The following is a 23,375-nucleotide window of genomic DNA, read 5'->3' as shown; positions in this document are numbered from 1 at the left end:
CTTTCTAGGCAATTCCTAGGCAAGGTCAGGAGCCTCCTCTGGGTCCCACAAGCCTCCACTCTTCCCCTGTCACTGCCCTGATCACCCTCTATGTAATTATAAATTATTTGTTCCTGTTCCTACCAGAACATGGTCTCCACGAAGGAGGAAATGAACCAGTTTAGCTTACTCTTATTGTATCGAAGCCCCAGAACCTAGCACCCCTTGACAACTCCCTGCAAAAATCAAAGTCCTCATGAATGGAGAAACAAAATATAGCATTTACATACAAGTGGAATATTATTCAGCCCTGAAAAGGAAGGGAGTTCTGACACATGCTATGACATGGATGAACTTTGAGGACATTATGCTTGATGAGATAAGCCAGTCATACAGTACAAACCAGGACATATACCATATGATTCCTCCATTTATAGAAGGTCCTTAGAATCATCAGATTCACAGAGACGGAAAGTAGAACGGTGGGTGCCAGAGGCTTGAGGAGGGGGATGAGGAGTGAGTACTTCATGGGGATGGAGTTTCAGTTTGGGAAGATGAGAAAGTTCTGGAGACGGATGATAGTGGTGATGGTTGCACAGTAATGTGAATGTGCTTGATGCCACTGAACGGGAAATATGGCTAAAATGGTACATTTAATGTGATGTGTATGTTACCACAATTTAGAAAAAAAAAAAAAAAATCCAGGCTGGGCACAGGGGCTCACACCTATAATCCCAGCACTTCGGGAGGCTGAGGCGGGCGGATCACCTGAGGTTGGGAGTTTGAGACCAGCCTGACCCACATGGAGAAGTCCCATTTCTACTAAAAATACAAAATTAGCCGGATGTGGTGGTGCAAGCCTGTAATCCCAGCTACTCGGGAGGCTGAGGCAGGGGAATCACTTGAACACAGGAGGCGGAGGTTGTGGTGAGCTGAGATCATGCCTGGGCAACAAGAGCAAAGCTCCATCTTAAAAAAAAAAAAAAAAAAAAAAAAATCCAAGTCCTCCAAGGCCCTTCAACCCTGCTGATGTCTTGGGTCTCATCCTCTCTCTTTCCTTCTTGCTTTCTCTCTGCTCCAGCCACACTGGCCTCTTTGCTCTTTGTAGAACACGCCAAGCTCATTTGCACCTCAAGACCTTTTCTCATGCTGTTCTCCCTGCCTGGAACAGTTTTCATGGCCATTTCGGACACAGCCCAAGATTCATCCTGGGTAAAGTTGCTCTTCCCATTACTTGCTATTTATTTATGTTTCATATCACTTTACCCCATTTGAAGCCACTTTACTTAGATATTTATGTTCCTGTTTAGCATCTGTTCTCCACTGGGTGAGGGCAGGGACAGCATCTGTCTTATAACTATAGTACCCAGCACCTGCCTCAGAGGAGCAGAGCCAGGGGCATCAGTTGAGTAAAAATATAAATGGAGAAGTAAATAGTAAATACCAAGAGAGTGCAAACTGACCCAAAGAATTCAAGTTGGCAAGGATGCAAGGAAAGGAAACTCTTATACATGGTTGGTGGGAATGGTAGAGGAGTGGTGCCATGGGCATGGGTTGAGTAAAAATATGAATGGAGAAGTATCTAGTAAATACCAAGAGTGCAAAGTGACCCAGAAAAGTCAAGCTGGCAAAGATGCATGAAAAGGAAACTCTTATACACTGTTGGTGGGAATGTAAATTAGTACAACCTTGAATGAAAAACAGTATGGAGATTTCTCAAAGAACAAAAAAAATTAGAACTACCATTTGACCCAGCAATCCCACTGTTGGGGATCTACCCAATGGAAAAGTTTTGGAAATAAATAGTGGTGATGGCTGCATGACATTGTGAATATAATCGATGTCACTGAATTGTACATTTAAAAATGGTCAAAATGGCAGATTTTATGTTACATGTATTTTTGCCACAATATAAAAAATTAATAATGTGATTTTAAAAAACAGATGCAGAAAAGGACCCTCTGAGAATAGCTCAACCCATATATATCTAAAGGAAATGAGGCCAGATGTGGTGGTTCGTGCCTGTAAAATCCCAGAACTTCAGGAGGCCGAGGCAGGTGGATCACTTAAGGCCAGGAATTAGAGACTAGCCTGGACAACATGGCAAAACCCCTTCTCTACTAAAAATGCAAAAAAATTTAGCCTGGTTTGGTATTGGGCACCCAATACTTTCTACCTGGGAGGCTGAGGCAGGAGAATCGCTTGAACCTGGGAGGCGGAGGTTGTGATAAGTTGAGATCGCACCACTGCACTCCAGCCTGGGTAGCAAAAGCAAAACTCCTTGGGAGGTTGAGGTACAAGAATTGCTTGAACTCAGGAGGCAGAGTTTGCAGTGAGCTGAGGTTGCACCACTGCACTCCAGCTTGGGTGAAAAAAAAAGAAAAAGAAATGAAACCTGTATCTTAAAGAGATAGCTGCACTCCTATGTTCATTGTAGCACTGTTCAAAATAGCCAAGATATAGAAACAAGCTAAATGACCTTCAGTGGATGAATGGATAAAGAAAATGTGGCATACACATATACAATGAAATATTACTTGGTCTTTAAAAAGAAGAAGATTCTGCCCCTTGGGATAACATAGATGGAACTGGAGGACATTAGGCTAAGTGAAACAAGCCAGGCACAGAAAGACAAATACCGCACGATCTAACTTACAGGTGGAATCTAAAATTGTCAAACTCATAGAAGCAGAGAGTAGGATGGTGGTTGCCAGGGGCTGGGAGGAGGAGCAAATGGAGTGATATTGGTCAAAGGGTACAAACATGAAAACTATGTAGAGGTAATAGATATATTAATTAGCTGAAATGTGGCCATCGTTTTACAATGTATACCAAAATATCAAGTTGTACATTTTAAATGCAAGCAATTTTTATATGTCAAAAAATCAAATTGTCAGGAATAAATAAAAAACTTATTTATACCAGTCAGAATAACAATCACTAAAAAGACAAAAACCAACCAACCCACCAACCAGATAAACGCCAAACAACCAGATGCTGGCAAGAATAAAAAAAAAAAAGGGAACTCTTATACACTGTTGGCGGGAGACTGAATTAGTACAATCTCTATGGAAAACAATATGAGGATTTCTCAAAGAACAAAAATGTAAAACTACCATTTGACCCAGCAATCCCACTCTTGGGGATCTACCCAATGGAAAAGAAATCATTATATCAAAGAGACACCTGCACATGTTTGTTTATTGTAGCACTATTCACAATAGCAAAGATATGGACCTAACCTAAGTGTCCCTCAACAGAAGACTGGCTAAAGAAAATGTGATATATATATGTATATATATATATACACCACGAAATACTATTCAGTCATAAAAAGAGTGAAATCATGTCTTTTGCAGAAACATGGATGGAATGGGAGTCCATTACCTTAAGTGAAACAACTCAGAAATAGAAAGTAAAATACCGCATGTTCTCACTTATAAGTGGGAGCCAATGGACTCCATGTCCATTAGCTCATGGTCAAATATCATACGTTTTCACTTATACGTGGGAGCATGGACTCCAGGTCCATGTACACGTGGACATGGAGTGTGGAATAATAGACACTGGATACTCAGAAAGGTGGGAGAGTGAGAGAAGGGTGGGGAACCTCACTTAATGGTACAATGTACACTATTTGGGTGATGTGTACACTAAAAGCTACTGTCTGAAAGTCTACTGTCTGCAGACTTCACTATGCAATATATGCATGTAACAAAAACTGCACTTGCACTCCTTAAATCCATTTTGAAAAAAAAATGGGGCTGGACGTGGTGGCTCACACCTGTAATCCCAGCACTTTGGGAGGCCGAGGAGAGCGGATCACCTGAGGTCAGGAGTTCGAGATCAGCCTGACCAACATGGAGAAACCCCATCTCTACTACAAATACAAACAAACAAACAACAACAACAACAAAATAGCCAGGCATGGTGGTACATGCCTGTAATCCCAGCTACTCTGGAGGCTGAGGCAGGAGAATCACTTGAACCCAGGAGGCAGAGGTTGCAGCGAGCCAAGATCGTGCCATTGCACTCCAGCCTGGGCAACGAGAGCAAAACTTCATCTCAAAAAAAAAAAAAAAAAAAAAAGAAAGATGAAAAGACAAAAAAAATATAGCCCACCCCAACCCAAAAAGGCCCTCCCAGTCAGAACCCTAACTTCTTGGTGGTGGGCTGTGGGTGGGGGAGTTTCTCACCTTAGTGCAATGACCCTGCAGCCTGTGTACCGTGCACCCAGGCTGCTCCTCTGGAACAAAGGGCTGAGCTGCAGAGGGAGAAGGGAGCCGGGGTTGGTCAGAGGCAGGCAGGCAACAGCCCTAGGATGGGCATGGCAGGGCTGCAGGGGGAGGCAGGCCTCTCACCAGGTGCTGCATGACGTTGTCTGTGATGTTGAACTTGAGGGAGCCGGGTTGACCCATGTCCGCCATGTAGCGCAGGTTGTTGATGGTGAAGTTCAGTGTGAATGGCTCCTCGCTGACCACCCCGGCTAGGGCAGGGGGAAGAGAGAGAGAGAGAGAGAGACAGAGAGAGACAGAGAGAGACAGAGAGAGACAGAGAGAGATGAAGCTCTTGGGGAGGATGATGGGTGGATAGGGAGTGGTGTGGGACAGGGTAGGGGCAGTGGGTTCCAAAGACCCTGTGTCCACCTCTCAATAAGCCCAAGGCTGACTTTTAATGGAGACATCTCCAGCAGCCAATAAGGGTGCGCTTAATGATTTGGGATGTCCAGATGAGGTCCTACCCAAATGCAGGAAGGGAGGATTCTGTAAAAAGTGCCAGTGATTCTGATCTTTCCCAGGGAAAGGCTCCGTATTACCACACTGATGCAGAAGTCATGCATGACTCCAGACATTTTTAAAAAATGTATTCTCTCTCTCTCTTTTCCTGTCTCCCCCTTGATCCTTCTCTGCCTTTCTCCCATTTCTCTCTCCTGCACTCACAATCAGGTATGCTAATCTTCTATGCATTGGTTAACATGGCCAACAATCTTTGCAGCCATAACCAACCTCTCTGCACCTCAGTTTACTCATCTGTAAAATGAGATGACGATGGTTCACAATGATTATTCCTGCCTCAACAGTTGTTATAAAGCTTAAACACGTTAATCATTGTAAAGCATGTAAGCACTGCTGGGCACACAGGTCAATATGGTGTACATGTTTGTTATATAAAATATATCACAAATGCTTTCTAATCACTCCCTCTGTGTGGAACTTTATGGAAGTATGAGCTAAGGATTTTTTTTTACTTTTTTCTTTTTTCTTTTTTTTTTGTTTTGGGACAGAGTCTCACTCTGTCGCCCAGGCTGGAGAGCAGTGGTGCGATCTCGGCTCACTACAAGCTCCACCTCCAGGTTTTATGCCATTCTCCTGCCTCAGCCTCCTGAGTAGCTGGGATCACAGGCGAGCACCACCACACCAGGCTATTTTTTTTTTTTTTTTTTTTTCAGTAGAGACGGAGTTTCACCATGTTAGCCAGGATGGTCTCGATCTCCTGACCTTGAGATCCACCCGCCTCAGCCTCCCAAAGTGCTGGGATCATAGGCATGAGTCACTGCGCCCAGCCAAGCTAAGATTTAAGACAAACTGCTAGAAGAAAAGTTTACCTCTCCTTCTCTCCCTGCCTTTCTTCTTTTCATCACTCTTGAATTTCCTTCTGTTCATTCTTCCTTCTCTCCTTCTTTCTCTCCTGAACTTCCTTCTGTTCATTCTTCCTTCTCTCCTTCTCTGTTTCCATCATTTCTTCTTCCCTTCAATCTTTCATTCTATTAATGCATCCTTTCTTTCTTGCTGACTTCCTTCCTTTCATTGTACCTTCTATCATTTATTTATCCTTCCTCTTCCTCCTCTCACTTCTTTCCTTCTTTTTACCCATCCATCCATCCATTTATCCATCCATCCATCCATCCAACCATCCATCCATCCATCCATCCATCCATTCATTTATCCATCCATCTATCCATCCATCCACCTACCCACTCATCTGTCCATCCATCCATCCATCCACCCACCCATCCGTTCATCCATCTGTCCATCCAACCATTCATCCATTCATTCACTCACCCACCCATCTGTTCATCCATCCATCCATCCACCCATTCATCCACCCACCCATCCACCCATCCATCCATCATCTATCTTTCCTTCCTTACACCTCTCTTTTCTTCCTTCCATCCACTTATCCACCTTTCCTCCTCCTTTTCTTCTTTCATCCATTTTTTTATTTCTTCAATCCACTCATCCATCCTCTATCCCTTCCTCCTTCCATTCATCACTTCTTCCTTCCATCTATCCACTTTACCTTCCTTCCATGTATATGGAATTGGTCCTACACTGCTCCAGGAACATTTGAAGGGGAGCAGGGGAGTGGGGCAAAGAAATATTCTGGCCCTTCAATAGCCCCGCCCACCATTGTCCCACCAATGCCTCCTATTGGCTGAACCTAACAGGCAGTTAACCTAACAGTTAGCATGGGAACCTGGGAAATGAAGTTTTCATGAGTCAGAACTGTATCCCACAGAGCACAGGAAGGTTGGAGAATGGATCCGAGGACAAAAACAAAACAAAACAAAAACCCACAAGTGGTATAATAGAGAAAGCCCATAAGAAGTTACATTCCTATAAAAGAGAAGCAGACAACAGAATATAAACCAATAAGTTCAAAAAAGTGAGAGAAGTATTGTGAAGGACTAACAGAAAACAAACAAACAAACAAACAAAAAAACCCAGGATCTCATTTGGAAGTATGAGTGAGACAAATTAGTGTAAGAAATTGACTTTTCCTTCAGACAAATTGAACAGACAACCCACAGACTGGGAGAAAAATCTTCACAATCTATATATCCAACAAAGGACTAATATCTAGAATCTACAACGAACTCAAACAAAATAGCAAGAAAAAAACAAACAATCCCATCAAAAAGTGGGCTAAGGACATGAATAGACAATTCTCGAAAGAAGATACACAAATGACCAATGAACATATGAAAAAATGTTCATCACTAATGACCAGGGAAATGAAAATCAAAACCATAATGTGATACCACCTTACTTCTACAAGAATTGCCATAATCAAAAAATAAAAAAATAATAGATGTGGCTCTGGCGGCCAAGACGGTCGGCTAGCAGCAGCAGCGCTTGGAGGCTCCCGTTGGAAAAAACACAGTAAGTGTGTGAATCCTTCCCTGGCAACCAAGATATCCAGGTTCCCTCATCAAAATTGACTAGAAGGCTGGCAGTGACCCACGGAGAGAAGGAAGAGCAGTGTGGTGTGGTGGCCCACCTGAGAGACACAAGGGGAAGGGGAACCCCTTCCCCCCCGCCAAGGGAGGTGGTGAGTGAGCGGGCTATCCAATCTGGAGAAACTGTGCTTTTTCCACGGAACTGTGCGACCCACAGATTGGAAGATCCCATTCGCGAACCCATGCCACTGGGACCTAGTGTCCCAACCCCAGAATGCACAGATTCTTACAGCTGGAATCTGCCTAAGCCTATGGAACTCCCCGGGGGAGGGGCGACCAGCACTGGCTGCAGCTGCCTGCTGTCTAAGTCTTTTGAGTTCCTTGAGGGAGGTGCAACAGCCAGCACTGGGACTCACAACTGCCTAACACGCTAAGCTCCCTGGGTGGGGGAAGGGTGGCACCCCTTTCTGTAGCTCCAGGCTGTGCTTTTTCCCTGCTGGAGCCAGTAAGACTGAATGGCTTCGTCCCAAGGTTTGTCCCCACAATCCAACACACTAGCTGTGGCAGTCTGCAGCCAAAGTGACTCTTCAGGGCTTACCCTTACCCAACCTTCCTCAGTGGGGAGGGCTTTCCTGCAGGATCCCCAATAATTCCAGCCAGAGGCTCAGGGACAGAATTCGGACTCCCTGGGCTTGAGCACCTAGTGGGAGGGGTGGCTGCAGTCTCTGTGGACCAGCAGAGTTAGCCTCTCCTCCTGGTAGTTCTGAGGAATCCAGGCAGCCCAGATGTGTGGGTTTCCCCCCAGTGAAGCACCCCCTCTCCACCAGGGACAAAGTGCTTCATTAAATGGGTCCTGTTCCCCATGCCAGTCAACTGGGTGAGACCCTCCAACAATAGTTGTCAGACACCCTATACAGGAGTGATCCTCCTGGCATCAGGTTGGTGCCCCTCGAGATCAGAGGTCCCAGAAGAAGCAGGCACCTATCTTTGCTCCTCTCCAGCCTCCCTGTGTGACATCTCCAGGCATGGGAGTGAATCAGATGAATAGGGCCTGAAGTGAACCCCTAGCAAACTGCAGCAGCCCTACAGAAGAGGGACCTGACTATTGACAGAAAAACAAGCAGAAAGTGACAACAACAGCATCAACAACAACTACAACAACAAAAAGGCCTCCACAAAAACCCCTCCAAGGATCAGCAGCCTCAAAGCCTGAAACTAAAACTCACAAAGATAAGAAAGAATCAACAAAAATATGCTGAAAACCCAAAAGACCAGAGTGCCTCTTCTCCTCCAAATGACTGCAACATCTCTCCATTAAGGGTGCAGAACTGAATGGAGGATCAGATGGATGAATTGACAGAAATAGGCTTCAGAAGATAGGCAATAAAAAAGTACAATGAGCTAAGGGAGCATGTCCTAATGCAATGCAAAGAAGCCAAGAATCTTGATGAAAGGTTAAAGGAATTGCTAACTAGAATAAACAGTTTAGAGAGGAACATAAACAACCTGATGGAGCTGAAAAACACAGCACAAAAACTTTGTGAAGCATACACAAGTATCAACAGCCAAATCGATCAAGTGGAAGAAAGGATATCAGCAATGACCAAGCTGAGCCTGAGTTGAGCCTTCTAGGAAAACCAAAGAGCCAACTACACATCATCAAGGAACCTAACTCTCTTGAATTCTGCCCCATAATCCTGAGTCAGCTCCAACTGAATTGGTAGAGACTGATTTTTTTTTTTTGGTAACCATTCTGAAGCTGTTTTGAACTGAGAGAAAATGAACGCTATTATCAATTGGTGATGTCTGCCATGAATGCTGCAATCAATTAATGATGTCTGTCATGGATGAGGGAGTGCAGCAGATGCCATATAGCTTTCCAGTGTAAACTCTGGCAGACACTAAAGTTGAACCAAGGCAGAAGAGGAAAGTTTCCATACATTATAAGAAAGCATACTTCATTCTTTCCTTCTCTGGGAAAATCCATGTTTTCCTGTAGATCTAAATCTGTCAGTCTACCATGTACAAGGTCCTGAAGTAGATACTAGGGAAGCACAAGGGAGTAAGACACAGTTGCTCCAATCAGCAGTTTTATGCACCATTGGGGTGACTGGATATAAACACAATGTTCAAAGCAGAGAAAATGTGTTTGCAATGGACTTAAAAAAATATGCAACAGGACTTAAAGTGAGTGACAAAATAAAAGGTTCCCATAATTCTTTTGCCTATAATAATTCAAGTTTTTTTTTTCTTTTTAGAAATCATATTAAATAGTACTAGTTAAACACTGAGCATAGCACTTTGGTGCATATTCAGGACCCAATAAGTTCATATATTATCTATTACCTTTGTTATCACCACCACCATCATAATCATCACCATCCTTGTCACCATCACCATCTTTATTGTCATAATCACCACCATCATTACCACCATCACCATCATCATCATTACCATCATCACCACCACCATCACCATTGTCATCATGATCATCATAATCACCATCACCATTGTCGTCATCATTGCCACCATCAGTATCATCATAAAAATAGCTCTCTGAGAGGAGAGATTATTAATTGTTTCATGATCCATGCCATATCCCCAGGATTTGGCAGAGCCCCAGGGCTTGGCACAGTGCTCAATAAAGTTTGTTGGTTGGCTCATCATCACTAGATTTATAAAGAATTTCCATCTTTATTAGACTGAATAATGGAAGAGATGTTTACGCTCATCAGCCATGCTCTAACAGAGGTGCCATTGGCACATACTTATTCAAGGGACCAGTAGAAGGGATGGAGCCCCAGAATTTCCCAGGTCCACTGTGGTAGTCCCAAGAGCTACAGAGAAGCCCTCTTCAGTGGAAGCATCCAACCCTCTCATGGCAGAAAGGTCAGCAAATACAACTATTTACAGGCCTTGCTGCATATGAGGCCTGAGTTGAGTCTCTCTCTGGAGTTGGTCAGAAGGGAAAGGGAATAACTTGTGCCCTCCCAGCCCCTTTCCTTATGAAGAGGACATAGGGGCATAGGAAGAGGGGACAGCTCCTGCCCTGCTTGGCATATAATTGGGGCCACTGGAACATCGGTTGAATACTCACTGCTGGTGGTGGGCACAGAGCTCTGATGGGTGAAACCTGCATAGAGAAGGAGAGAGGAGAGTGGGTAAGGGTTAAGGGAGAGGTGGGCAATCAAATAGGGGTCACAGATACCCAGTGGAATGGAAGAAGTTTCAAGGAACAGAGGCCTTTGAAGATTCTCTATCAGTACTCTCAGATCAGGGAAGAAGGTACTTGGGATGAACTAGTCCAAGATGAAGAAACTATGAAGTTCAGACATCAGTCATCACACAAAGACAACATAGCCAAGACTTCAGTGGCCAGTCAGGGAGTGTGACCTCAAGTCAGAGAGTAAGAGGCTGCCCAGCAAAGAGGAAGACTCTCCAACCACATCACAGCTGCTCACCATTGACATAGAGACTGTCCCTGTCCAGGGTGTAGGGGCCCAGCTCAGTGATGCTATGGGTCAGCTGGCTCAGCTCCAAATACAGCTGCTCTCTGTCCAGCCCAGGGCCTGTGGGGTCAGGGCGGTGGGTGCAGATGACATCCACTCCGGTGGCTTCCCCATCCTTCTCTGGCCTAGGGAGGGCAGATAAGGGGAATGACATTAAATAGACTGCCTACAGGGAGGCATTATGAGATTCCTGAGGGCAGGACAGGAAGGGGACAGAGGAAATGAGACTCCTGGTGGACAGGTGAGAAGCCATACTAAGATTTTCTGAATGTGCTGACTTCCAGGCAGCCTGGGAATGTGAGTAGGGTCAGGAATACAAGAATTTTATAAAACTGTATTCTCATGGCATGGGGACAGGACAACCCAGACTTGAGAAACATTAAGAGCTGGAATTGGGGATAAAAGCAAGTGGATGGGGGATGTTTATCCTGAGAGAAACCTTGGAAGATAATTTAACACCTGAAGGAGAGGGAGGTGGGGAGAAGTAAGAAATTCAGAGAGATCACCAAGGTAGAAGCCTGATCTGACTGATGGGCCCTGCAAGTTCTCTCGGTTGATGGGGGAGGTGGTCGGATCAGGAGATATGTTGGTCCTGGAGCCACCAATGCCTGAATTCCACTCGTGCTGAGGACTTCCATAGGGAGGGAAGGAAGAAAGCTGACCAAACTCCTTGGGCCTGGGAACACTTGGGGCAGCCAGATTGGTTATTCTCAGTTCTCACCTGAGCAAGGTCAGCCTGCAGCCAGAACACAGAGGGCCAACACTGGTGTTCTTGAGCAAGGGCCTTAGCTGTGGTGGAGGAAGAGGGAGGTGAGTAGGACAGCTGAGGACATAGGAGCGAGGAAGATGTAAGGTGGGAGGGGCTGTAATCAGGGGGCGAGAATTGCATCTCTCAGGTGAGGGGAGGTGGGTGAGATCTTCTTCCATGCCTTGGAATGGGTGACGTAGATGGAACGAGACAAGGTGGGCAGGGCAGAGTGAGGTGGGCAGGGCTCTCACCAGACCCTGAAGGACCCTCTCTGTAGTGTTGAACTTCCTGGAGCCAGGCCACATGTTCTCCTCATACTGCAGGTTAGTGATGGTGAAGTTGAGGGTGAATAGTATCAGGAGATGGCTGGCAGCTGTAGTGTAGGTGGGAAATAAACACTATGTTCAAAAGCAGAGAACATTTAAGAGTTTGTAATAGACTTATCTCTAAACATATGCAACCAGATTTAAAGAGAGTGATAAAATAGGTTTTCATGCCTCCCTTGACTATAATGATTAAAGTTTTTCATATAGCATGCTAAATAATAATAGTTAGATGCTGAGCACAACCTTTCATGCATATTCAGTGTTCCATAATACTAGGTACTATCTATTACCTTTGTTATCACCACCATCATCATCATCACCAACACTGCGGCCATCACTTTCATTATTGTCATCACCACCACCATCAGGACCAAAACCAAGATCATCATAATCCCTATCATCCCCATCCCCATCATCATCATCATCCACATCATCACCTCCACTATCACCACCAGGAACGCGGTCACCAGCACCATCACTATTTCATCCTTACCATCATAACGATCACCACCACCATCATCATCATCACCACCACCACCACCACCGCCACACACCCATCATGATCCACATCACCACCACTAGTACCATGATCACCAACACCCTCATCACATCGTCCTCAACCATCATAACCACCACCACCACCACCACCACCACCACCACCACTATCATCATTATCCTCATTGTCAGTATCACCATCACATTGTCAATCACCGCCACAATCACCACCATCACCACCACTGTCATCCTTCCTATAATCACCACCAACACTATCATCATCATCATCATCACATCATCATTACTGTCAAAACCACTACCATCATCAGTATCATCATCATCATCATCTTCATAATCACCATTATCATCACATCATGGTCATCAGCATCACCATCATTATTGCAATCATCTCCAGCAACATCATCATCACCACTATCCCACATCATCCTCAAAATAAAATAAGCTCTCTGAGGGCAGAGATTTTTACCTCTTTTGTGTTCCCTGCCTTATCTCTAGGGCCTGGCAGAAAGTGGGTGCTCAAAAAAGTTTGTTGGGTGACTCATCATCAGTAAATTTGCTATGATTTTTAATCTTTATTTAAGTAAAAAGAACAGAGATGTTGACACTCATCATGCATACTCTAATAGAGGTGTCATCGACTGGCACTTACCTGAAGGGCCAAGTATCGAGGTTGGAGTCCTAGATGCTCCCAGATACACTGTGGGGATCCCAGGAGCTGAGGAGAAGCCCGCATTAGTTAAAGCAGCAAGCTCTTTCATGGCAGAAATGCCAGCAAATAGGAGTATTTCTGCATACGGGGCTTGAGATTAGTGTCTCTCTGGAGCTGGGCCAGAGGGAAAGGGAATCATTTATACCCTGTCAGATCTTTCCCTCATGAAGAAGATATAGGGGCATAGGAGAAGCAGGTCAGCTCCTGTCCTGCTTGGAGTAGGATTTGGGCCACTGGAATGTTAGTAGAATACTCACTGCTGGTGGTGGGCACAGAGCTCCGATGGGTGAAACCTGCGTAGAGAGGGAGGAAGGAGAGTGGGTAAGGGTTAAGGGAAATGTAGGGGACTAAAAGGGGTCAGTACTACCATGGTGCAATTGAAGGAGTTTCAGGGAACATGGACTTTGAGGATTCTCTATAAGCACCCTCAGATCAGGGAAGAAGGTCCTGAGGATGAAAGTCTCCAGTACAAGATGAAGAAGAAACCATGAAGTTCAGATTAGTCATCAAATACAGACAACATGGCCGAGACTTTAATGGCCAGGTAGGGAGTGTGACCTCAAGACAGAGAGTAGAGGCCTGCTCAATGAGGAAGAAGAAACTCCAACCACATCACAGTTGCTCACCATTGACAAAGAGGCTGTCGTTGTCCAGGGTATAGGGGCCCAGCTCAGTGATGCTGTGGGTCAGTTGGCTCAGCTCCCAATACAACTGCTCTCTGTCCAGCCTAGGGCTTTTGGGGTCAGGGTGGTGGGTGCAGATGGCGTCCACTCCAGTGGCTGCCCCATCCTTCTCAGGCCTGGAGAGGGCAGGTGAGGGGAATAATAATAAAGTTTTGTCTAAGGAGGAGTCCCAAGATTGCTGAGCGAAGGACAGGAAGGGGCCACAGGAAATGAGAAGCCTGGTACACAGATGAGAAGCCACACTTAGATTCTCTGAGTGCACTGACTACTGTCCAGCTTGTTACAGTGAGCATACTTGTGGATACAAACATTTTTCTAACATTGCAGTGTGGCTCTTGCATTCTCATGGCATGGGGACAAGACAGCTTAGACTAGAGACAGGTGAAGAGCTGGAATTGAGAATTAAACAAGTGAATGGGGCATGTTTGTCTTGAGAGAAATCCTAGTTAGAGAATTTAACACCTAAAGGCAAAGGAGGTGGGGAAAAAAGAGGGAATTCAGAGGGATGGCCAGGGTGAAAGTCCAATCTTTCTGATGGACCCTGTGGAAATTTTCAGTTGATTTGGGTAGGATGGCAGGGGGCAGTGGTAATATTGGGAGACAGATGAGTCTTGGAGCCACTGTTCCTTGAGTTCCATCTTTGATGAGAATAACCACAGAGAGGGCAGGAAAAAAGAAGTGCAAACTCATGGAGACTGGAAACAATTGGGGCAACAAAGGTTGGCAATTCTAAGGTCTCACCTGAGCAAGGTCAGTCTGCAGCCAGAGTACAGAGGGCCAACACTGGTACTCTTGAACAGGGGCCTGAGCTGTGGGGGAGGGAGAGGGAGGTGAGTAGGATGGCTGAGGGGGTAGGGGCAGGGGACTAGTCATTGGGGCTGGCACCAGTAGGTGGGCCTGGCATCAGTGGATGGGGGCTCATGTCTCTGGGTGTGAGGGGAGGTGGGTGAGATCTTCTTCTGTGCCCTGCCATGAGTGAGAGAGGTGGGGCTAGACAAGGTGAACTGGGTAGAGTGAGATGCTTGGGGCTCTTACCAGGCCCTGAAGGACCCTCTCCGTGGTGTTGAACTTCCTGGAGCCAGGGTGCTGCATGTTCTCCTCATACCGCAGGTTGGTGATGGTGAAGTTGAGAGTGAACGGCACCAGGAGAGGGCTGGCAGCTGCTGTGGAGGTGGGAAAGAAACGACATGTTCAAAAGTGGAGAACTTCATAGATTTCTAAAAGGCCTACTTCTAAACATATGCAACGGGATTTAAAGAGAATAAAATAAAAAGTTTCCATGTGTCCCTCGACTATAACGATAGAAGTTTCTAACAAAGCCTACTAAATAATAGTAGTAGCTAGCATACTTCTTGGTGCATATTCAGAGTTCCATAATACTAAATATTACCTTTATTATCACCATTGTCATCATCAATGTCACCAACACTGTGAGCCTCACTATTATTATTGTCATCACCACCAGCATCAGCACTACCCACATCAGCACCAAAATCATGACCAAAACCATGGTAGGGATGATTCTAGCATCCCCACTACCATCATCATCATCATCACCACCACCACAACCATCATCATTTGCATCATCATCACCAGCACCATGATTACCAACACCATTATCATATCATCATTACTCTCATCACCACCACCACCATCACAACCATCATCATTATAATCATCATTATCTTCATTGTAACCATCACAATCACTATTGTCAATCACTACCACAACCACCACCATCCTTACCACCATCATTCTTCCCATAATCACCCCCACAACTATCCTCCTCATCATCACATGATTACCATTATAACCACCACCACCATCATCATCATTATTATCATTGTCAACATCATCATTAATATTGTCAATCACTACCAAAACCACCACCTTCACCAACACCATGATCATCCTTCCCGTAATCACCACCACCATTGTCATCATCACAGCATCACCATTATAACCCCTGCCACCAACATCATCATCACCACCACCATCTTCATAATTATCATCCTTATCGCCATCATTATCACTAGCATCACCATTTTTATTGTCATCATCTCCAGTAACCTCAGCACCAACAATCTCCATCACCCTCACAATAAAATAAGCTTCCTTGCAGCAGAGATTTTTAACTCTTTTGTGTCCCCTTCCTTATCCCTAGAGCCCTGCAGAAAGTAGGCACTCAATTAAATTTGTTAGATGACTCCTCATCTGTAGATTCATTAGGATTTTTTTAATCTTTATTTAAGCGAAAATGGCAGAGATGTTGACAGTCATCAGGCATGCTCTAACAGAGATGCAACTGATTTGTATTTATCCGAGGGACCAGGTTTAGAAGCTGGAGTCCCAGATGTTCCCGGGTCCACTGTGGAGGTCCCAGGAGCTGAGGAGAAGGCCTCTTTAGAGAAAGTGTCAAACCCTCTCATGGCAGAAATGCCAGCAGGTAGGAGTATTTATGGACCTTGCTGCATGTGGGGCTTGAGCTGGGTCTCTCTCTGAAGAGACTTGGGCCAGAAGGGAAAGGGAATAACTTGTGCTGTCCCAGCTCCTTTGCTCATAGAGGACATAGGGGCATGTGAGGAGGGTTCAGTTCTTGCTCTGCATGGTGTAGGATCAGGAGCATTGGAACATCAGTGGAATACTCACTGCTGGTGGTGGGCACAGAGCTCCGTTGTGTGAAACCTGCATAGAGATGGAGGGAGGAGGGTAGGTAAGGGTTAAAGGAGTGGTGGGGCACTATATAGGGGTGAAGGTACCCTGTTGCAATGGAAGGAATTTCCCAGAACACGAGCCATTGAAGGTTCTCTACCAGCACCCTCAGATCCAGAAAGCAGATCCCCAGGAAGAACTCAGTCCAAGATGAAATAGAAACCATGAAGTTCCAACATCAGCTGTCACATACAGACAACATGGCCGAGCATTCAATAGCCAGGCAGGGAGTGTGACCTCAAGGCAGAGAGTAGAGGCTTCCCAGCGAGGAGGAAGAGACTCCAACCACATCACAGCTACTCACCATTGACATAGAGACTGTCCCTGTCCAGGGTGTAGGGACCCAGCTCAGTGATGCCATGGGTCAGCTGGCTCAGTTCCCAGTATAGCTGCTCTCTGTCCAGTCCAGGGCTTTTGGGGTCAGGGCGGTAGGTGCAGATGGTATCCACTTTGGTGGCTGCCCCATCCTTCTTGGGCCTGGGGAGGGCAAGATTGGGGGAAGACAATACATGGATTGCCTAGGGAGGCGTCCTGAGATTCCATGGGGCAGGATAGGATGGGGCCAGAAGAAATGAGAAGCCTGGTAGAGAAGTGAGAAGCCACACTTCCATTCTCTGAGCACACTGACTCTCAGCGACTATAAGCAGAATCATGGATGCAAGGATTTTTATAAAATTGCAAAGTGGAAACTTTTTAGGAAAATTGCAAAGAGGAGAACTCATACTTGAGACAGGTAAAGAGCTGGAATGAAAGCAAGTGGACAAGGCATGTTTTTCTTGGGAGAAATCCTGGGAACAGCATTTAACAGAATTTAACCACTTGTGGAAAGGCAGGTAGGGCAAAGGAGGGAATTCAGAGGGATGACCAAGGTAGAAGCCCAGTCATGCTGATGGGCTCTGCATCTCTCAGTTGAGGTGGGAGGTGCTAGGATCAGGAAGCACATTGGTCTTGGAGCCACTGCCTGCTGGATTCCACCTGTGCTGTGGACATCTCCAGGGAGTGCAGAAAGGAAGCAGGTCAGACTTCTCAGATCAGTCAGACTGGCTGTTCTCAGTTCTCACCTGAGTAAGGTCAGTCTGCAGCCAGAGTACAGAGGGCCAACACTGGTGTTCTTGAACAAAGGCCTGAGCTGTGGAGGAGGGAGAAAGAGGTGAATGGGAGGACTGAAGTCATAGGGGTGTGGTAGAAGGGAGGTGGGCAGGGCTGGCAACAGTTGGTGGGGCTGGCATCAGTGGTTGGGGCATGCATATCTGGGGGTAAGATGAGGTAGGTGAGATCTTCCGTGCTCTGCAACAGGTGAGGTGGGCAGGACTAAACATGGTGAGTGGGGTAGAGTGAGGTGTGTGGGGCTCTTACCAGACCCTGAAGGACTCTCTCTGTGGTGTTAAACTTTCCAGAGCCAGGGTGATGCATGCTCTCCTCATACCACAGGTTAGTGATGGTGAAGTTAAGTGTGAATAGCACCAGGAGAGGGCTGGCGGCTATAGTGAAGATGGGAAATAAACAGTGTTCAAAAGTAGACTAACATTTAAGAATCTGTGATAGAGGCTGGGCGTGGTGGCTTATGCCTGTAATCCCAGCACTTTGGGAGGCCGAGGTGGGTGGATCATGAGGTCAGGAGATTGAGACCATCCCGGTTAACAGAGTGAAACCCTGTCTCTACTAAAAATACAAAAAAATTAGCCAGGCATGGTGGCGGGTGCCTGTAGTCCCAGCTATTCGGGAGGCTGAGGCAGGAGAATGGCGTGAACCCAGGAGGCGGAGCTTGCAGTGAGCCAAGATCGCGCCACTGGACCAGATCTAGCCTGGGTGATGGGGACTCCGTTTCAAAAAAAAAAGAATTTGTGATAGAATTGTTTCTAAACATATGCAACATGATTTAAAGTGACAAAATAAAGGGTTTTCATGCCTCTCTTGACTATAATGATAGATAATTTTCATAGAGCATACTAAATAATAGTAGTTAGATCCTGAGCATAGCTCTTGGTGCATATTCAGTATTCCATACTACTAGACATTATCTACTACTTTGTCAACATCACGATCATCGTCAACATCAGCAACACTGTGACCATCACTATCATTATTGTCATCACCACCAGCATCAGCACAAAACCATGACCATCATAATCCCTATCATCCCCACCCATTGCCATCATCACAACACCAGCACCCCAACCATCATCATCCATATACTCACCACTAGCACATGGTCACTAACACCATTATCATATCATTCTTACCATCATAACCACCATCACCACCACCACCACCATCATCATCATTATCACCATCATCACCACTATCATTATCCTTTTTGTCAACATCACGATCACATTGTCAATTACCTTCAAAACCATCACATCACCACCACCACTGTCATCCTTCCTATAATCATCACCACCATCGTCATCATCACCGTCAAAACCACTACCACCACCATCATCATCACCATCATTATCAGCAATGCCATCATTGTTGTCATCATGTCCACCACCATCACCACCACCACCCCTATCATTATCATCATCATCATCACAATAATATAACCTTCCTGAGGACAGAGATTTGTATTTCTTTTGTGTTCCCCGCCTTATCCCTAGGGCCCTGAAGCAGCCAGACTCTCAATAAAATTTGTTGGTTGACTTCTCATCACTACGTTCACTAGGACTTTTCATCTTTATTTGAGTGAAAATGGCAGAGTTGTAGGCCAGGTGCGGTGGCTCATGCCTGTCATCCCAGCACTTTGGGGGACCAAGGCAGACAGATCACGAGGTAAGGAGTTTGAGATCAGCTTGACCAACATGGTGAAGCCCCATCTCTACTAAAAATATAAAAATTAGCTGGGCGTGGTGGCATGCACCTGTAATCCCAGCTATCCAGGAGGCAGAGGCAGGAGAATTGCTTGAACCCAGGAGGCAGAGGTTGCAGTGGGCCAAGATCACGCCATTGCATTCCAGCCTGGGCGACAGAGTAAGACTCCATCTCAAAAAAGGAAAGAAAAAGAAAAGAAAATGGCAGAGATGTTGACACTCCTCAGGCATGCTGTAATAGAGATGGCACTGAATGGTACTCACTCGTGGGTCCAGACAGGGAGGCTGGAGTTCTCGAGGTTCCCAGGTGCATTGTGGAGGTATCAGGAGCTGAGGAGAAGGTTTGCTGTATTAGTGAAAGCAGCAAACCCTCTCACGGCAGAAACACCAGCAGGTAGGAGTATTTATGGCCCCTGCTGCGTGTGGGGCTTGAGCAGCATCTCCATCTGGAGATGGGCCAGAGGGAAAGGGGAATAACTTGTGCTCTCTCAGTTCCTTCCCTCATGAAGAGGATATAGGGGCATAGAAGGAGAGGAAAGCTCCTGCCCTTTATGGTGTAGGATCAGGAGCGCTGGAACATCAGTTAATACTCACTTCTGGTGGTCACCATGGAGCTCTGATGGGTGAAACCTGCATTGAGATGGAGGGAGGAGAGTGGGTAAGTGTTAACGGAGTGGTGGGGTACCCGGGTGCAACAAAAGGAATTTTCCAGAACACGGGACATTGAAGATTCTCTATCAGCACCCTCAGATTTAGAAAGCAGATCCTGAGGGCAAACTCAGTCCCAGATGAAGAAGAAACCATGAGGTTTTGACCTTGGCCACCACATACAGACAACATGGCTGAGCCTTCAATAGCCAGACAGGGAGTGTGACCTCAGGCCAGAGAATAGAGGCTGCCCAGCAAGGCAGAAGAGACTCCAGCCACACCAAAGTTGCCCACCATTGACATAGAGACTGTGTCTGTCCAGGGTGTAGGGGCCCAGCTCAGTGATGCTGTGGGTCAGCTGGCTCAGCTTCCAGTACAGCCGCTCTCTGTCCAGTCCAGGGCTTTGGGGGTCAGGACGGTGGGTGCAGACAGCATCCACTCTGGTGGCTGCCCCATCCTTCTCAGGCCTGGGGAGGGCAGATGAAGCAAATAACAATTTAAAACTTGCCTCAGGGGGAGTTCTGAGATTTCCTGAGGCCAGACAGGAAGGGACCAGAGGAAATGAGAAGCCTGGGAAAGAGGTCATAAGTCACATTTAGATTCTCTGAGTGTCCCGGCTGCCAGCCAGCCCAGGACTGTGAACAGAGTCATAGATGCAAGAACTTTTTATAAAATTGCAAGTTGAAACCTGCATTCTTATGGCGTGGAGACAAGAGTACTCAGACGTGAGACAGATGAAGAGCTGGAATTGGGGATGAAAGCAAGTGGATGAGACATGTTTGTCTTAGGAGAAATCCTGGGGACAGAATTTAACAACTGGAGGAAAGGGAGGTGGGTGGAAAGGAGGGAATTATTTCCAAAAGAGGGATGACCAAGGTCGAAGCCCAATTCTCCTGATGGACTCTGCAGAATCTCTCTGTTGATTGGGGTGGTGCCGATGGTATCAAGAGACAGATTAGTTTTGAAGCCACTGCTTCCTGAATTCCATCTTTTGTGAGGACATTCACAGGGATGGCAGGAAAAAAAAAAAAACAATCCAAACTCTTTGAGTCTAGGAACAATTGGGGCAGCTAGGCTAGCTCTTCTAAAGTCTCACCTGAGCAAGGTCAGTCTGCAACCAGAGTACAGAGTGCCAACGCTGGTGTTCTTGAACAAGGGCCTAAGCTGTGGAAGAGGGAGAGGGAGGTGACTAGGAGGGCTGGGGACATAGTGGTGGGGCACAAGTGTGGCGGACGCAGCTGGCACCAGTGGGCAGGGCTCGTGTCTATGGGGTAGGTGGATGAGATTTTCTTCCATGGCCCTGGCATGGGTAATGTTGTTGGGACCAGGTAAGGTGAGTGGGGCAGAGTAAGGGGGGCAGGTGTCTCACCAGACCCTGAAGGACCCTCTCCGTGGTGTTGAACTTCCTGGAGCCAGGGCGACCCATGTCCTCCTCATACCGCAGGTTATTGATGGTAAAATTGAGGGTGAATGGCAGCAGGAGAGGGCCAGTGCCTGTAGTAAAAGGTGGGAAACAAACACTATTGCGTTTGTATTTTTAATCAGTTGCATATAGTTAAAATAAGTCTATTGAAAACTCCTCAAGGTTCTCGACTTTTGCAATAGACTTGAAGAGTGCAATAAATTTATTTTTAATCATATGCAACAGAATTTAAAATGAATGAAAAATAAAAGGTTTCTGTGCCCTTCTTGATATAAATTATTTTTTAAAAAAACATATTAAATAATACTTGTTAGATTCTGAGCTCAGCTTTTGGTGCATATTCAGTGCTGAAAAATATCAGATATTACCTGTTACCTTTGTCATCACCATTATCATCATCATAATCATGATGATCATCATCATTATTGTCAGCATCAGCACCACCACTATCACCACCATGATAATCCCCATTAATGCTATCACAAACATCATTATCACCATTGTCATCTCATCATTACCATCATAATCACCATCACTGTCATCATCTGAATAATCATCATCATCACGATCATTGTCATCATAATCACCATCGTCATCATTATTGTCATCCTCAGTAACACCATCACCAATGTCATAATCTACATCAACACCACCACAAACATCATCATCACCATAATCATATCATCATTACCATCATAACCAGCAACATTACTGTCATCATCCAAACAGCCATCATCATCTTTACCATCATCATCACCATTGTTATCATCATCACCACTCCAACATCATCCCCACAGTCAATACAACTGTCATCATCATCATTGTTATTATAATTATTGCCAACATCCCCATAATTATTGTTAATTGTAATCCCCACCACCACCACCACCATCATTCTTCCCATGATTACCCCCACCACAATCATCATTATCCTTACCATCACCACCACCACCACCACCACCACTGCAGTCACCATCACCACCGCCACCTCCATCAACGTCATCACAATAATATAAGCTCATTGAGGGCAGTGTTTTTTCTTTTTTTGTTCCCTGATGTATATCCAGGTCCTGATACACAGGCAGTGCTCAACGAACTTAGTTGGTTGACCTATGGTTACTAGATTTACCATGAATTTCCATCTTTAGTTGAGTGAATCATGACAGAGATGTTTACACTCATCAACCATGCTCTAAATATCATTGACTGGTATTTACCTGTGGGGGCAGGGAGGGATGATGGAGTCTCGGAGGTTTCCAGCTGTACTGTGAAAGTCCCAGGAGCTGAGGAGAAGCCCTCGTCAGTGAAAGGAGCAAGCACTCTCATGGAAGTAATGCCAGCAGGAGGGACTATTCATGGGGATTTTTGCCTGTAGGGCTTCAGCTGGGATTCTGGTTAGCTGGGGCAGTGGGGATGGGGAATAATTTTTGCCCTCTATGTTCCTTCCCATATGGAAAGGACGTAAGGGCTTATGAATAGGGGTCAGCTCCTGCTAAGTTTGGTGTAGGATTGGGGCCACTGGAACATCAGTAGAATACTCACTGCTGGTGGCAGGCATAGAGCTCCGCTGGGTGAAACCTGCATAGAGAGGGAGGGAGGAATGTGAATAAGAGTCAAGTGGGAGGTAGGGAATCAAACAAAAGTCAGGACTACCCTGGTGGAATGAAAGGAGTTTCATGGAACAGGGACATTTGGAGATTCTCTGTCAGAATCTGAGTATCAGGGAAGAAGGTACTAAGGATGAAATCAGTTCACGATAAAGAAGAAATCATGAAATTGTGACATCAATCACCACATACAGACATGTCCTAGCCTTCAGTGTCCAGGCAGGCCATGTGACCTCAAGTCAGAGAGTAGAGGCTGCCCAGCTAGGAGAAAGAGACTCTAACCACATAACAGCTGCTTACCATTGACATAGAGACTATCCCTGTCCAGGGTGTAGGGGCCCAACTCAGTGATGCTGTGGGTCAGCTGGCTCAGCTCCCAGTATAGCCGCTCTCTGTCTAGCCCAGGGATTTTGGGGTCAGGGCGGTGGGTACAGATGGCGTCCACTCTGGTGGCTGCTCCATCCTTCTCAGGCCTAGAGAGAGGTGGTGAGGGGAATGGCAATAAATGAATTGCCTAAGGAG

The 23,375-nt window shown here is 45.9% G+C and overlaps 1 protein-coding gene across 1 annotated transcript in view; it reads right to left on the bottom strand.

The window, feature by feature from the left end:
• The window catches only part of LOC103233851 (mucin-16), a 140,880-nt gene that overhangs the window by 16,913 nt on the left and 100,592 nt on the right, over positions 1–23,375 (bottom strand). Inside the window, 23 exon segments of the mRNA XM_073016992.1 lie at positions 4,176–4,243; positions 4,341–4,465; positions 10,257–10,292; positions 10,621–10,793; positions 11,390–11,457; positions 11,668–11,789; positions 13,225–13,260; positions 13,594–13,766; positions 14,392–14,459; positions 14,686–14,813; positions 15,974–16,036; positions 16,300–16,335; positions 16,667–16,839; positions 17,424–17,491; positions 17,719–17,843; positions 19,440–19,505; positions 19,770–19,805; positions 20,118–20,290; positions 20,920–20,987; positions 21,193–21,317; positions 22,464–22,529; positions 22,789–22,824; positions 23,154–23,326. Coding sequence (XP_072873093.1) covers positions 4,176–4,243; positions 4,341–4,465; positions 10,257–10,292; positions 10,621–10,793; positions 11,390–11,457; positions 11,668–11,789; positions 13,225–13,260; positions 13,594–13,766; positions 14,392–14,459; positions 14,686–14,813; positions 15,974–16,036; positions 16,300–16,335; positions 16,667–16,839; positions 17,424–17,491; positions 17,719–17,843; positions 19,440–19,505; positions 19,770–19,805; positions 20,118–20,290; positions 20,920–20,987; positions 21,193–21,317; positions 22,464–22,529; positions 22,789–22,824; positions 23,154–23,326 — 2,205 coding nt within the window.

This window comes from Chlorocebus sabaeus, chromosome 6 (genome assembly GCF_047675955.1).
Source record: "Chlorocebus sabaeus isolate Y175 chromosome 6, mChlSab1.0.hap1, whole genome shotgun sequence".
Classification (NCBI taxonomy): domain Eukaryota; kingdom Metazoa; phylum Chordata; class Mammalia; order Primates; family Cercopithecidae; genus Chlorocebus; species Chlorocebus sabaeus.
Note: the sequence above shows the minus strand (reverse complement) of the source record. Positions and strands in the feature narration are given on the sequence as shown.